The 16,836-nt window shown below is 45.0% G+C and overlaps 2 protein-coding genes across 2 annotated transcripts; one reads left to right on the forward strand and one right to left on the reverse strand.

The window, feature by feature from the left end:
- The first annotated feature begins 617 nt into the window (after nucleotides 1-617).
- On the forward strand, nucleotides 618-3,986 carry LOC6551682 (histone-lysine N-methyltransferase set1). The gene has a single exon (XM_001978495.3). It carries the CDS (start codon nucleotides 1,249-1,251, stop codon nucleotides 3,376-3,378), a length of 2,130 nt encoding a protein of 709 aa, XP_001978531.1. The 5' UTR covers nucleotides 618-1,248; the 3' UTR covers nucleotides 3,379-3,986.
- A 3,117-nt stretch (nucleotides 3,987-7,103) lies between these two features.
- On the reverse strand, nucleotides 7,104-16,621 carry LOC6551683 (autophagy protein 5). The gene is made up of 6 exons (XM_026981453.1): nucleotides 16,348-16,621; nucleotides 16,165-16,264; nucleotides 15,984-16,089; nucleotides 15,303-15,528; nucleotides 15,107-15,212; nucleotides 7,104-7,759 (listed from the first exon to the last, which is right to left on the reverse strand). Exons 1-6 carry the CDS (start codon nucleotides 16,498-16,500, stop codon nucleotides 7,641-7,643), a joined length of 810 nt encoding a protein of 269 aa, XP_026837254.1. The 5' UTR covers nucleotides 16,501-16,621; the 3' UTR covers nucleotides 7,104-7,640.
- Nucleotides 16,622-16,836: the final 215 nt, after the last annotated feature.

Raw genomic sequence — 16,836 nt, forward strand, 5'->3', positions numbered from 1 at the left:
ATAAGCACGTTATAAATTTGTATTATTTTTAATAAACAAAATGCCAAGCAAATTGTCCCACTGTGCCGTTCCCGGTGTTTGTCAGTTAGTCAGTCAGTCGGGTGACTGTGGCAATCGAAAAGAGTGGAAAAAGAGTTCGGAAGGGGGGGGGGGAGCAGCAGGGGAATGGGTTGTTCCGTCCTCTGTTGTCCATTCGGTCCCACCGTGCACACAGCACAACAAAACACAGCACGGCACAGCAGCAACAAAAGCGCCGCAACAGCTAACTGGTATAATGGCGTCCCGCTCGCACTTGCACTCCAAGTACGCACACATGCAAGCGCAGACACCTCGCGACACGATTGTCGTCAGTTTGTCTGCAGTGCTCAGCTTCAGCGCCATGCGCTCTCTCTCTGCTGCTCGCTCTCTCGCTGCCCCTCTCTATCACACTCACTCGCTCGCTCACTCTCCCACTGCACGCACACGAACACCCACACGAACAGCGACAGCAGCAGCAGAAGCAACAGCAACAACAGCAGCAACAGCAACAACAACAGCAGCAGAGCACAGCAGACAGGCAGGCACTTTACGGCTGTATGCGTGAGCATTTCTGAGTGAACCGCAGTCGACAGCGGCGCCGGCAGCGACGCCGGCAGAGGCGCGGCAGTCTAGAACGTATCTTCGAACTAGAACGCCGAGGGCAGAACAATTGTGTTTTGGATTCCTTGCCGTGCGGATCGCAAACGCGAGTTATGAGAAGAGCGTAGTGAAACGTACGAGAAGTAGCTAACAAGAAAAAAGGAAAAAGAGCAGAAGAAGCAACAGCACGCAGACATATATATTTTTTTTAACTGTGTTTTATTTATCCGATCTATACCAATCGAAATATACACAACAATATAGATTTGAAACGGATTTTGAAAAGTGATTTCAAATAAACTCCAAGAGTATCTGAGCGAGTGTGTGCCAGTGTGTGTATGTGAGACGCGTCGCAGTCGACGTCGCTGCTTTGGGGACAGAGCTGCCAGATCGCGAGTTATGAAAGCGCAAGCGTCGCACGCAAGTAGCAACAACAGCTACAACAAAAGCACCTAAAACTTACTACCTACTACTACTGCAAAACCGAACACCAGCCAACACACTCTTATAATTGTTCTTTTTTTTTTGCTAAAACAAAATTAACAAAAAAATACATACAAAACTGACCAGAATCTTGGGGAAAATATCAAAATAACTCTGTAGAGAACGCCACGAAAATAAGCCATAATCATGGATAGCAGCAGCGAACAGTTGAACGGATCGGGAGCTTTGAATTTCAAGCGGCCCAAGGATTCTTCGGAGAATGCCACAAACAGCCACACAAACAATGGCAATTCTTCGGGCAGCCCCAAAATGGGAAGTCGTCGCATTTTCACGCCCCACTTTAAGCTGCAGGTCCTCGAATCATACAGGAATGATAATGATTGCAAGGGCAATCAAAGGGCCACGGCCAGGAAATACAATATTCACCGCCGGCAAATCCAAAAATGGTTGCAGTGCGAGTCAAATTTGCGATCATCGGTGGCCAACAATCAGCAGCAGCAACAGCAGCAGCAACAGCAACAGCAGCAGCAGCAACAGCAGCAGCAGCAACTACTCCCGCAGCAATCGGTATCGCCAACACCGGCGGTCAAGGTGTTCCATCAGCTGAGCCATCCGCTGGTGCATCAGTTGCATCACCATCATGCCGCCGCGGTGGGGCATCATCATCATCACGCCGCCCACCATCATGCCGCACATCACCATCATGCTGCAGCAGCAGCGGCGGCAGCAGCAGCGGCAGCAGCAGCAGCAGCAGCCCACCATCATGCCGCCCACCATTTGCTGGCTGCCAATGGCATGGTTCCACACCCCCTGGCCGCCCATCCACACATGCATGTCCCGGTGGCAATGCATCCTCAAATGCAGCATCAGAAGGAGCAGCAGTTGCACCAGGAGCAGCAGCAACAGGATCCGCAGCAGCAGCATCAACAGCAGGAGACACCTGCAACCATTGCCACAAATGGCAGCAATCAGGGACCGTCGAGTGTCCTTTCGGCGGCCAAAATAGCCGCTGTTGTGGCCGCCGCCATGGCCACCAGCAATGGCAATCCCACACCGACAGCAGCAATCCCCGCCAGCAGCAGCAGCAGCAACACATTGCCCAGTAGCAACAATAGCAGTTGCCACAACAGCAGCAGCGGCAGCGGCAGCAGCAGCAACTGCAACAGCAACCAAGTGCCAATACAAGTGCCAATCCTGAGCGGATCGCCGGGATCCACATCGTCAGCCAGTCACATTCCACACATGCCCTATGCCTACCATCACCATCACCATGGCTATCTGGAGAATCGACTGGAGGCAGTTGCCACACCAGCGCCCATGGACCTCTCCCTCGGATCCTCTGCCCGCCGTCAAATGCAGTTGAACGAAAAGGATCCGTCTGGTGTGGATCTCACCTTCCGCAAGCGTAAGGTCATCACTAGTCCGATGCAGCCAGATAAGATCAGTAAGCTGGAGGAGGTGATCAAGAAGGAGCCCGAAACGGAAGCGGAGAACGAGGATGTGGAGGTGGACGTGGATGTGGAGACGGAGCAGCCGGAGGAGCACAAGCTGCCCTCCAAACAGGTCAAGCTCTTCAAGCCCTATTTGCTGGACGACGATGAGGAGCAGGATCATCATCATCAGCCTCAGCATCACCATCACCATCATCACCATCCGCAAGAGGATTTGGATGAGGGCGCTGCCGAGGAGGAGCAGGACGATGAGGAAGAGTCTCGCTATGCCGACGACGACGAGGTGGACTCCAAGGAGGCGGCCGACAAGAAACAGCGTCGCCTCAAGAAGAAGCCAGCGGCGATCAACGAACAAAGGGAGCCCATCATCTGGAGCAATCATCCCTATCCCGGTGGCTGTGTATCGCCCGGCAGCTCGATCGGCACAAGCTTTCAGTGCCCCACCAATGTGCAACAGCAGCGGACATTTCCCGTCGCCGGCGGGAGTCCTAATCAGCAATTTCAGGACAACTGCAGCTCCAGCAAAGCCACCACGCCCCTCAGCCCATTCTCGGCGCCCGCCCTCTCGCCCACCGGCTTCTGTTGCCCCAAGGGATCGCCCGTTTCCGGTTACGAGAGCAGCTCATCCACCTACAGCGACAGCGGCAGCAACTACAGCCTCAATCTCCAGCTGCATGCCGTCTACAACGACAATCTGATGTACATGCAGCAGCAGCAACAGCAGCAGCAGCAGCAACAGCAGCAGCAGCATCACCTGCAACATCAGCAACACCTGCAGCGCTGGCTGGATCAGGAGTCCTTGGCCAAGCGACCCCTGATCCTCGTGGCGGATTCTGCGCCCACAAACCTGACCCTGGTGGCCTAAGAACACTCACTCACACACACCCACACCCACACACCCACACACACAACAAACAACACACACACACAATAGAAACTAAGGAAGCAGCAATCCCACCAATCGGATGTTATAATGGCAGTCACTGGGCCTGGCCTTTTAGTTCTCTAAGCCATATTTAAGCTTAAAACGTTTTTTTTTAGCCCTACCACCTAAGTTTACCTTAACAAAAAATTGTACATCTAAGCGCAAACATATATCTTCCAAGCATATCAGCAAAAAAAAACCCCAACCCTAGGAATAGATCGTTTTTTTTTTGGCTACCTACTAAGAACAAATTAAGCTTAAGTTCAGTTTTTTCTTTTTTTTTTTCCTTGTATTAGCTTGTGTAAATAATTGTGTACAAAAAGTAAAACAAGGCGAAACATTTGAATTTGCTTAAGAATTTCATCGCTTCATTTCATTTGTATAACGTGTGGGAGAGTATATTAAGAGAGAAAATGTGAAAAATGCAACTGGAAAAACTGAGAAAATTGTTAAGAGTAAAGCTTTAAAAACGAAACAAATACACACCTTTACAATACACACTTTTTTATTTGGAAATTGAAAATTCTTGTGATATGACAACAAAACAAAATTTTAATAAAAATTGTTGAAAACTGAAGCTTATTGAATATATATAGCTATATACATATATACATATATATTTACAAACACAAAAGAGAGCAAGAAATTTAACGTAATATTAAGGGTTAAATCTACAAGTTAATTATAATGATATACAATATACATATATACAATATATTTATATACAAACAAGAGGAAAACGTTTTTTTTTTCATTGCCAAGGGAAATATGAAATGAGCCTATACATAGAGAGAAATATATATATATAAAATCAGTATTTTTATATATTACATTTGACAAGAACAACAATAATTGTGTGACCATAAACCATAAAAACACCCACAACAACAACAAAATCCAAAAGAAAACAAATTGATTAAACGAACAGAAAACTAAAAAACTTTAAACTGAAACTGCTTTTATCATTGGATTTGTGTTGGGTTTCATTTTCAGCTGACTGCAAATGGAGTAATTCAGGAACCTGATTTCCTGATTTCTGGGGACCAACAGTTGGTAACATTTTGCAGATGGCCATAAAAATCTGGCTCAAATGCCATTTCCCGATTGTAAATCATTGCGCCCAAGCACCGACTGATATATACTTTTGGCAAACAGCCCGCCATCAATTGGGATTATCTAAATGCTGGATAAGTCGCCGTAATTCCTCTTAGCTGATCGTGTGAGGTTAGGGCCCCATTTATAGAACCGATCGCCGTTTGATCTCCGCGATCATACCGAATGTGCCATTCAAATGGTGCGCGTTATTTGCGTGCCTCATTGTGACAACTCATGGGTTGTCAGTCACTCAAGTCGGGGCATAGCTTAAGGCTTTGGGGCTTTCCACCTCGACTGCCCGTGCCACGCCCCTCCACGCCCCTCCCCTCCACACACACACACGCAGAACAGACCACACTCCTCGAACTACTCGGTTTCTGGTCAAATTCGCTTGGCACATTTCAACGGCGGGGTATGACTAAGCCGCAAATTCTATAATGATCGTATTTTTAAAACGTTTAAAAATAAAGTGCTCTCGTTTGCCAATGTGTGCGCCAATCACGAGCACTCACCACCACTGCGATCCACAGCCACATCAGCATTAGCATTAGCATCAGCATCAGCATCAGCATCAGCATCAGCACCGCCAGCTATCGCATCGTATCGTATCGGATCGTATCGTATCGGATCGGATTGGATCGGTTTGGGGGATCGGTTCTCGAGACAGAGCGGCACACTCATTGTTTTTCACTTGACGCGCTTTCCCTTCTGTCGAGCAAATCCGCGCGATCGCTGCCAAAGAATTTTTGCGACATTTGCGGACAAAATGGACGGACAGAGCGATCGCAGACCCCATGGGATACCCTAGACATGCACTGGGCGAAAAATTGTTGCACTACTTTTGCTGAAATCGCTTTGATAATTGCGCTAGTCCCATTAGTTGCACGAGCTGCACTCATTGTGTGCAAAGAAATAAGCAACGACATTTTTCTCTGTGTAGAAAAGGGCGGGCATGGTGCTGGCAGATCGGAACTGTTGGCATCTATGCGATTTGAGCGTTCAGGTGATCGTTCCCACGTAGTCAAGTCAAACCGGGGACGAGGAGCAAAAGAAGCAGGGACGGGGCATCAATTCGGGAGGATTGTACGGATGGATCGACACCAAGTAAGATTAGGAAGTACCAGCGGTACAAGAGCTTACTTCGCGTACAAATGCAGTAATGTAATCCTTGATCGAAGGAAGATATGAAGTTTTGGCATGACGTGAAACTAGGCAGAAGGCCCAGATGGGAAACGCAGGGAAAAGAACGAAGGTACGAAGCTGGCTGAGATCGGGGCCCAGGAACCCCGGGAGGAGCATATGGCACACACGAGTATATCGAGGTGGGGTCCACGGGCACCGGGAAACTGTGGGCTGTGGGTGGAGATGATTGCTAAATTTCAATTTATTTTCGTGCTATTTTCCTCGAAGCGCGTTGCCGTGTAAGCTTTTGCTCGCTTTTCTTGTATCTCCCGAAAGAAAAGTATATATGTACATATGTTGCTATGTTTTTGTTGCTGCCTTTCATGCCACGTGACAAATTTCGATCGCTCGGACGTAACAAAAAATATATATTTTGATTTGCAGCCAGCCAAATTTTACAAAGTAAATAGGGGAAGAAGACACTGGCACATAGCACGGCAGCAGAATTCACCTGAGTCCCGAATCTCGAGTACTTTGCATATGGCGATCGTCTCTGGCAGATATATCTATATATGTTTACATACATACGCTTATATAGTTTGTTATTGATCAAGCGAGTTTTGCGCACCGTGTGATGTTGTAATCAAAGGAACGGATCTCGCGCGATCCCATCGAGAATCGTGACATAATCTCTTATATGAATACTTTCCGTTCTGAACTGTACCAATCGCTTGAATATATCTTTGGGCTTCTGGGTTACTACTCGAGCAGCGATTATACAATGTCATCCACGAGATGCTTGAATGTGGAACTCTGAGTGGAAAGAAGGAAGTATCGCAGAAGCCGAAGAATTCATCCATCAGATTCCTGATAGTGCTAACCCCATAATGACTTTAAGAAATAGCCACTCGATTTGGGCTAATAATTCATACGAATTTATTCCAACTTGCATTGGCTTTTTATCAGATGTGCCATGCGGTTTATTTTTGGACGCGCCCAGACACACGGTACAAATAACAATCAAATAAATCATTCTCGAGTGGTGCAAAGCTAAAGTTAACTAATTATAGATCAGGACATTGTGGTTCTTGTCACACTGTGACTATGTGCTCGATGCTCTTCGAGTAAAGGAGACCACTGAAGATCTCCGATTTCGGGCTTGGCCAAAAACATATTGTGCAAGGTCCGTCCGCTTGCAGGCAAATAACTCGAAAATGAAAAGCAAACAGATATAGCACCCGATTTTCAATTCCAGGCACTATCTTGACAGAAATTGATAACCCCACTCTCTGTTTTTTTGGCTTGACCAATTTGCGGAGGTTCAAAAGTTACCATCGAGGTTCTGTAACTTTTCGACTCCAAATATCAGTCAAGTTCGAAGACACGCTTTTGCTAGAAATGATTTATTTTATGCCTCCCTGGAAGATATACAAATTTTGAATGGCTTGTGTATATATGTATTTTTGATTCGATACAAAATAGCTGTCATTCATCATTAGTGTGATGTTAGTTCAGTGTGTAGACTAATTGCTTAAACATAATAAAACTGTGCTTAGATTTCAGTGGGTTTTTTGCAACATAAATTGGCAGAAAGGGCTCCGAAATAAAAAATAAAAACCGTATGAAGTAATATGCGTTGGTATTATCAGTTAGTGGGAAGTTTCAGGAATCGTTTGGTTTGCGCTGCTCGCTTCTTTTAAATGCTGGCATATATCGTAAGTATAACATACAGATTAGCTTAACTAAACATATATTTTATATTTCATTTATTTATGTATATACATGTAGGCGTTTACATATATATATGTATGTGTATAGGACTGTAAATCGATCGCGGAGGATCGCCCTGGGATTCGCTGGAATCGGAAAATAGCACAGCAGACATGGACTCAACTACGAACACAAACACAAATATACACACACGCGAACTGGGCAAAATGTCGAAAATATAGGGTTAAGTTATATACATGTATGTAGATATAGGGCTAAACATCCTTGTAGTCCACCGATAAATGCAAGAAGTTGTCGGGATAGCTCAGATGCTCGGACATCCACTGCAGCTGCGTCTCCTCGTGAAGATCGATGGCGTGGGTGCGACATCCAACTGGAAATAAGAACATTGGAGTAGTACTACAGCAACACCATATCGGGAACCCAAGAAGTTGGCCCTCAGTATAATTGAGCAGTTATATATGTTATATGTTTTATTTAGCCGGCTAAATTCGGTCTTCATAGAACGGAAGGAGATCCTTTGAAGTTCAAAGCAATTGCATCGCTTCACCCAGTTCCAAATTGACAACTAACTTCAACTTCTTGAAGAAGACAGCGTTTTGATGATCAGTAACATTGATTTACTAAATGCGTACTAAGCCATTATGTAAAGGATCGACAATCAGTATTTCATTAATGAGACAGCGCTCAAGTGAAGCCTACATATCACTACCTATATTATAATGAATGAGATCAGCTAGCGATTACTTCGGACTGATAGGGCGTATCTCAGTCGCTTCTATTTGCCGCATAATACAGCGTATCTGATCATGATCAATTTGCGAGCTATAAAGATTGTGGCAATCGACAAAAAACGTATTCTTCAAGAATTGGACTGGCTTGGAAATCAAAGTTTGGTGCCATATCTACGAGTGTGTGCTTCTATTCTTATTTCCTTGCTTTTTTTGGGCCAAAAAAAATGACACATTTGGTCATTCTTAATTTTAGCATACAAAGTGTAATTATAGATTACCGATTGCCAATTTGCAATGTCGCACGATTGCCAATCGCCAATCGCCCGGTGGGCTAAAACTAGCGTTACGGACAACGCTTTATTAACGCATGTATTAATTCAAGTACATGTATGTACATATATGGTGCTATGGTGTACTCGACAGATGTGGAATGTGTGCGAGTGGTTGGACTGATAATGGCTGATTACAGGCGGTGGGCGGTGGGCGGCGGCGATAAGATTTGTGCAACGGACGCGAGTTCAAGAGGGCCGGCCGCATGGCTCTGTAGCTCCATGGAACCCACGATACTATACTATACTACAGAGCAGTGCCATTCCACTTCGATCCGTTTCGGTTGGGCAAGTCACGAGTTTAATGGCCAAGCTAATGGCGCTACCCAAAAATAATAAATGAACGGAATACAAGTGCCGCGAGTGGAAGTATGGGAAGCGAATTGATTGGCGATACAGGGGCATATATTCAGGTGTTACGTATATAATGCCCCAACGATGCCATGAAGATATCGCAAAGAACTCAACGACATGATCACAAAGCCCAGAAATGCTGGAATGCATGACTAATCAATTGCACGCCTGGGCTGTATTTTAGTTTTAAAGTTAATACAATGGCAAGCTGAAAATAAGTAAATTTGTATACATTTAAGGCCAGGTACTAGTTAAAAGTAATAAAGCAAAGCAATAAATATTAATCGCTCGAAGTGAAAATGGGGGGAAGTAAATCTATTAGATTGTTCCAAAGTTCGCCTGTTGACCGAGTGGTGGTAAAAAGTAAATGAGCGATTACAATTCACAATCATTTTCAAATAAAAATGTTTAATGATTCTAGTCATAACTACGTAATATGCTAGTCGTAGGCGAATAATTTAGTCATTACGGTTTAAGGCATTTGTAAAGAAGTACGAGTAAAATGTAATTAGAGTTGGGAGTTGGGAGTTTTAAAAAAACTCAGAGCTGATGTTGAGCGGGTTTTTGAATTGACACCTTCCAAACTCAAATCAACTTCATCCAGTTTTACGGCAAAATAAAACCGTAAAGCAATTAAAAGTTATATCAGCCAAGATGTCGTCCGATCGGCGATGTATCCAGCGATTTGTGGGGAAACCATAAAACCAAAGACACCTCCAAAGCGCCAACGAGATCATAAATCTTGCATAGGAAACCGACCCGAACGATATACAATACATATGTACATATGTGCGCTATTAAATGGGCGACAGGCCCGCGGACAAGCATTATATATGTGTTTGTATATGATCTCGATGGTATGTGTATGTTTGGGCGGGAGCGAGACAGCGGCGGGCGAGAAAGAGAGGGAGCGAGAGCGAGAGTGGCGCCAAACAGTCTGAAAATTTATTGATCCCATTTTTATTATCGTCAACGTGAAAACATACGAATGGGGAGATAGGGGAAATTGAACGACAAGGCGCATAGCTCATGGCTAAAAATAGCGAAAATAGCAAAGCTTCATCGATCTGATAACGCGCTCCCCAATCACTATAATCACTTAATAGATTGTGTGCCATAAAGCCATTACTGCTGGTGAAGTACAGCAGAAATTAAAAACTCGGGAGAACTCTGGAAAACTCCATCACAACACAAGTGCACTTGGAAAACTCAGCTTTTGCAGTTCAGTGACGCCATCGAAGAGTGCGAAATCGAAAAGTGCTAATCAATTGTTTTTGCTCTTGTTTGTCCGTCATGCCGTCGATGCCTCGTTTTGTGGGCCCCATAACTTCGATGCGATTTAATTTCGGTTTATTTTCATCCAGCTACAAAGTGGGGGAAATGGCGATCAAAGGGGCGGCAGTTGGTGATTGCGGATGTTTAGCAAAAAGAAATCAAATCGGATTTCGTTGACGCTGCAGTTGAATTGTGAGTTGAAGACTGAAGATTGCACCCGATAATGGCCGATCAAGCAGACAAAAAGCAACACACAAGCAGACAAACAAACAAACAAGCCAACCAGAAAGTGGGAAATTAAGTGGATGCAGCCAAGGGGGCGTGGCAGGAAGTGCAAGAAGCGAGGGCTTTTCAAGTGTTTTTTGATTTTTTGGATTTTTTTTGATTTGGCATGGCAACAGTGTTCAGTATTGTAATTTTGGTGATGGAAATGCTCGAGATACTTGTAATTACTTGTAGATACGAGATATTATTGTAACTACGAGATACTTGTAGTTATGCACAAAAGTTAGTTTGAAGATTTGGCAAATTTTGGTGATGGAAATGCTCGAGATACTTGTATACTTGTAATTACTTACGATACGAGATATTATTGTAACTACGAGATACTTGTAGTTATGCACAAAAGTTAGTTTGAAGATTTGGCAAATTTTGGTAATGGAAATGCTCGAGATACTTGTATACTTGTAAGATACGAGATATTATTGTAACTACGAGATACTTGTAATTAGGCCCAAAAGTTAGTTTAACGATTTGGCAAATTTTGGTAATGGAAATGCTCGAGATACTTGTATACTTGTAAGATACGAGATATTATTGTAACTACGAGATACTTGTAGTTATGCCCAAAAGTTAGTTTAAAGATTTGGCAAATTTTGGTAATGGAAATGCTCGAGATACTTGTGTACTTGTAATTACTTACGATACGAGATATTATTGTAACTACGAGATACTTGTAGTTATGCCCAAAAGTTAGTTTGAAGAACAAACTCTCAGTCCTTGCTAAGATTTTGGAATAACAACTACGTTCTGTATACTTCTTCGTATATTTTGAAAGTTTCCTTTGGGTTTGGTAGCATTCAAATGCAGTATGATTGATGATCGCCGGGTGTTAAAAAAGGCGAGTTTAAATAATGATGCTGTGAAGATCAACAGGCAAACACACTCACACACACACTCGCACATGGCTGCAGCCCACCCAAAAAGCGGGGCGTGGCACCACCAATTGTCGCACAAACACAAACACACACACACCTGCTGCACACATGCACACATGGCCACATGGATACATGGGCACACATACATGGGCATTGTCCAGGTTGCATTTTGCAGGTTGGCATTTGTGTTTGTACTGTTTGTCTGATTGACGAAATGCAAACGAAAAATGTGTCGAAATGGGACTAAGCAAATGCGCCGATGAAAGAGCGAGCAAGAGGGAGATCGCAAGAAAACGGGGATGGGAAGCAGCAGAGCGAGAGGGAGAGGGAGGGGGGCGAAGGGGTGGGGGAATGCATAAGTGATAAACATTGAGGTGCGATTTCCGTGCGCCGCCGCCGTTTTCACCGGAGTTTTGTTGGAGTGCAGCGAGCAAGAAATAAGCAGAAAAATATGCAGCAGGCGGGGGAGGCGAGGAGTGGGGGGAGGGGTACGAGATCGAGGGGCAGGGGATCGAGGTGCCGGCGAAGGTGTAAATACAAATAAGCGGAGGTGATATCTCAGAACTTCCTTTTCACACATTCGAGAGCACCCTACACAAATACACGCGCAGCCAGCATGCCTCACACACACGCACACACACGCACGCTGAAGCAGCTCAGCCCGTTCTAGCTTGTTTCTAGCTGCATTTCTAGCTGAATTTTTACACAGAACAAAATACACATATAATGCTTATATATGCAAAATACTTCATATTTTTTGGCCCATGCACTCGAAAAAATGTTTGAAAAATCGAACTTAGAACTGATTATACAAAATGAGTAGTTTTAAAACGGCGCATAAGTATACGCAATAATAAAATGCAGCATTCCGAGATTGTTTGGATTTTCAACGCATTTTAGCCTCGAAAATTATCTATTTTCGTAAGCTTTTAAAGCTTGGCAACACTGAAAGCCACTTGCATTTACTCTGGCTGCCTTCCGGCGAAGGCAGCGCAGTCGGCGTCGCTGCCGGCGGCAAATCATGAAAGCAGCAACAACAAATGAAGCGAATGCCAATGCACAAGGAGCAGCGCGAGTGCGAGCGAGACGGGCAGAAAGAGCGAGGGGGATGGGAATAGAGGGAGCAGGAGCCAGAGGCGAAGCCAAAAGAAATGCGTTTCTTTTATTTTTGACGCGTCTTAGATTCTTCCTCTGCCGCTTCTCGTTCTTCTTCTGCTCTCCTCTTTTTTTCACTTTTTCCCATTTTTTTTTTTTTTTCGTTTTTTGATTTCTTGGAATCGCATCTACTTTGAACCTTCCACGTTCCGACGGAAGACTCAGAGACCCGACTGCATTGTATATTTGAATTTCATTTCAATTTAAATACGATTTTCTATGAAAATGCACGCACCACAAATACGTGCAATCGTTATCCAAGCCATCGGCCCCTCCTCCTCTTTATCGCACTGCTCTTTGCCTCCGCCATCCTCCGGTTTCCTTACCCCATCCACTCATGCACATAATATCATCCAAGTTTCATGAAAAACCCGGGGCAACAAATTGATCATGTTTTGAATGCATTTCTGTTTGATTTCAATTTCGATTTGTGTACTCCAAAAAAAAAAAAATGCGAAAGATTCTTGGACTGGAGTTGGGGGCTAAAATGGATGGATGGATGGAATCGGATGCGACTCGAATCTTTTAATATACGACGATAATCAAAATCAACAGCGATTGTTTTGTATCCCCTAGAAGTCACGCAATATGCTAACCTGATCCCAAAAGATCCTAACAGCTGAAAATCCACCTAGCCAGCCGAGCCAGAACACAAATTGCCAGCGGATTGCCCTGAATGGCCCACTTAAGCCAGGCGTGCGGCTAAAGGAGCCGAGGAATCCAAATCGGAATCCTGTGCCAAGGACGGCATGCAAGGCACCGCCGCCGAGTGCCGAATGACCTTTGGGAAAATACGTGTTGATCGACATCCATTGGCAATTGTTCTGGAATCGCCGGAAATCTCTCACCTTTCGAATGGGAAATTCCTGAGGATCATCGAGTTGGGCAGAGAAGGCCGTCCATAAGCATGCAAATAAAGATTTCACACCTTGGCCAGCGCACTAGGGGTGCACATGGTGCTGCATAGAGGCTCTCAGCCAAAGGACTCGAAACGAAAAGCATGGAGGACACCTGGGAAATACCCAACCTGCCCGAAACACATGGACCTACACATGGACCTACATATGGACGTACATATGGACGCACCCAGGTGGGATCTCCTGTCTCGCACTGAATGGAAAGCAGAGCTCTCTATAGGCACTAGCTATCCATCCAAGTGCATTCCCGAAAAAAAAGAAAACCCTCACAATATAATTCGTAAATCCCAGCCGCAGGTATTTAGTTCCGCCTTTTGTCCAACTTTGGAATTCCCAATGCTATTATTGCACCTAAGCCACTGGAGTGGGAGGTTTTGCAGTGTGTGTGCGCGTTGCAAGTTGCTGCTGCCGGTGGGCAACACATTGAATTGCGCCCGTCTCTTTCTGGCCGCATCTCGCCGTCTCTCTCGCTCTTTGTTGTCGCTGTCCCGCTCTGGTTCGTGCTCATGCTGTCGCCGGGCGCCGCAGGTCAACAGCGATGTGTGGCATTTTCCAAGAGTTGCTGTCGCAGGTTGCAGGCTTTGTGGCAGTTGCAGGTTCTATGACGCTTGCATTTGGTGTATCTGCTGCTGGGATTTTTCCTGGATGTCGCAGGTTGCATAGCTTATGCTGCAGCTAATATTGTTGCATGAATGTGTCAGCAAGTGGCTCAAGTTTACATTGAAGGTGCACGTTTCTCGGCATCAGTTGCACTCTCCATTGGTTGTAGTTGCAGTTGCAAGTAGCAGGTTTGCTAATGTTGCAGGTGCTGCATAATCCATTTACTTTCTCAAAGTCTGTTACTTATTGTATTGCTGCAGTTGTTCTCAAAAGCTGCATATGCTCTTTTTAAATTACCTACGTTTCTGCTATTAACGAACATACTAAATAATATAAAATAATATACATTTGCTGCAGTCGCGACTTAATGCGCCCAAAATGGCTGATTCATTTCAAACTATTGCCTATGTGGTGTTCGTTTAAATCGCTTATGGTTTTTCGGATGTTATCTTTCGTTCAATTGCTTCTCTAGCTGATTTTGCTGCTCTGCCGAAAATCCATACGCACATTTTCATTGTCGACAAATTTTCAGCCGGCAGACAAAGAATTTTTCATTCGTTTGTGTGTTGTGTGTTGTGTGTTACACGCACTCGGTCTGAATGGCCAAAAAGGAAAATGTGACGAGCTAGAGGCGCACATTTTTGGCCAGGTCTTCCTTGGGGCAAGCGAGATGACCAAAAAGACCTGCGATCCGTTCCGATCCGATCCGCTCCGCTCCGGGTCGCTTTTCCACCCCGGGGGCATTGTTTTCAGCCCGAGAGTATCGGAGAATCTGCCTTTGTATCTTCTATTCCTATTTGTATTTGTATTTTTTGTTTTTTTCGGCTTTTTGTTCGGATGGGACATTGATGAATTGAAGAATGATTGCCGGAGAGTGCCGCTCAGGGCGGATTTTTCATTTCGGTTCGGCTCGGCTCGGCTCGTTTGTGTTATTCAATAGAAAAATAAATAAGTCAGACGGGTGGTTCATCTGAAAGAGATACAGATAGACATGCACTTGGCCATGCCAGACTGACTGGCACCTTTTCCCTAATTTCCAAGAGACGCTGCGTCTGCGCAGACAATGGGTTTTTTCCCGTTTTCGTTTTCCTTTACAGACGACTTTCGAGTTTTGTATTCAGTTTTTCTCTTCTTTTTTTAGAGTGCCTGCGGTAATTGATAGCCAGATCCAAAGGCTAAAGACGAAAATCCCAACTCACCAGCTTTGCGCACAGGTGTCGATAATTCGGCCATCAAATCGGCCAAACTCTTCTTTTGTCCGCCCTCGCTGATCGGCGAAATCAGTTTCTGGGTATACGTGAAGTCCTGTCGATGATGGAGATAAAAAAATCCATCAATTTGAGCTGCACTGAACTGAACTGATTTGATCTTATCTAATCCTGGTTTGCCACTCACATCGTCTGTGTAGATTCGCAGGGGAATGTTTTTGAAGGACTCCTGATCGCCATACGGTTCCATCAGCCTCCGATTGACGGCCCAGAACTGGTCGAACTTGTCGTTGACCAGTCCCAGCCACAGTTGATTGTGGTCCTTCTTCTGCATTGCGGATATGACCAGGCCGCGGTGCTTGAGCACATCCGCCTCCTTCAGGCAGGACATGTAGTGCGATTCCAGCAGCTCCCTAGAAGTGGCGGGCCATTAAATGAGTTAAAATGCAGTTGAAAAGAACAGTTTGTGTAGCCTTGCAGACATAACTATACTTCTCATCAAATATTCGAGACTATGCGTTACTGCGGTACGTTATTGTTCAGGCCGAATTGAGTTCATGAATCATTATTTTCTACATTTCATAATGGAAACGTTCACTGATCCTAACTGGCCACATTGGGTCCAACTTGTAAATTGGCATTTTCCTACAATGGCTTACTCTATCATAACATTTGCTCGATTTGCCTGATGGACCATTGTTTACCCTGCTATTACTGCGTAGTGCACGGCATCTGTGCACTGATTGCACTCTGTGCCCAAGTTACGATGTGTTAGCAATAGGATTTGGCAATCACGACTGAGCTATTAATATAAGTATAGTACGTCTGTAGGGCACACAAGCTGCGGCGCACTTTCTGTTATAAATACTTGGAATTGAGCTTGACGAGCGTGTCCTCGGGGAACTTGGAGAAGTGAATGGTGAGGTACCAGGGCGTGCTGTCCTCCTCCGGATGCAGCAGATCGTATAGGACACCTAAGCGGGGTTCAAGACGGTATCATTAGTATAAAATGGGCATGCATGACAGCATCTCGTGTATGTAGATCCCACCAATTGGATAGTGGAGGCGCAGGGGCGTTCCATTGAAGTCGAACCACACCGCTCCATCCTGGTGCTCGGCGCTTATGTAGCGTGAGAAGTACTTGCGAACCTGCCAGGATATGTGCGACATTGGGAGGCGTTATTGGGATCTTACACATGGTAGGGCCATTGCCATTTGAAGCCATTGTTTACCTTGTCGGTGACCAAAGGCAAGTAGCTAAGTCGCGATATCATCAGATAGAAGGGCTCCGGCTTTATGCCCACGATCTCGTCCCGATCCGCCTGGAAGCATATGCCTATCTGGCCCTCCCAGATCATTCGCAGCACCTCGCGGTCGTGGGCCATGGTCCTTATTTGGATTTGTTTTGGCTAAATTATATTTTCTTTTTGCACAATACGACTTGCGGTGCTACCAGATGGGTGAAACAATGCGAGTTGATAATAGTGATGGCACCTGGCATTGCAGGATGGCAGCGCTGAACTATCGCAGGCGGGCGAGGCTCAACGCTAACATTGCCGGACTGTTTGATTTATTTTTATTCGATTAATTTTCATTCAAAACACACTTTAGAGCTACTAAACTATTGCTCACAGAAAATATTTTTACCTGAAATATATAACTTAAAAATGCATAAATTGTTCATGCTATCGGATGTGTGTATAAACAAGTTTTTTGCGTGT

Source organism: Drosophila erecta, unplaced genomic scaffold (assembly GCF_003286155.1).
Source record: "Drosophila erecta strain 14021-0224.00,06,07 unplaced genomic scaffold, DereRS2 tig00000126-arrow-pilon, whole genome shotgun sequence".
NCBI lineage: Eukaryota > Metazoa > Arthropoda > Insecta > Diptera > Drosophilidae > Drosophila > Drosophila erecta.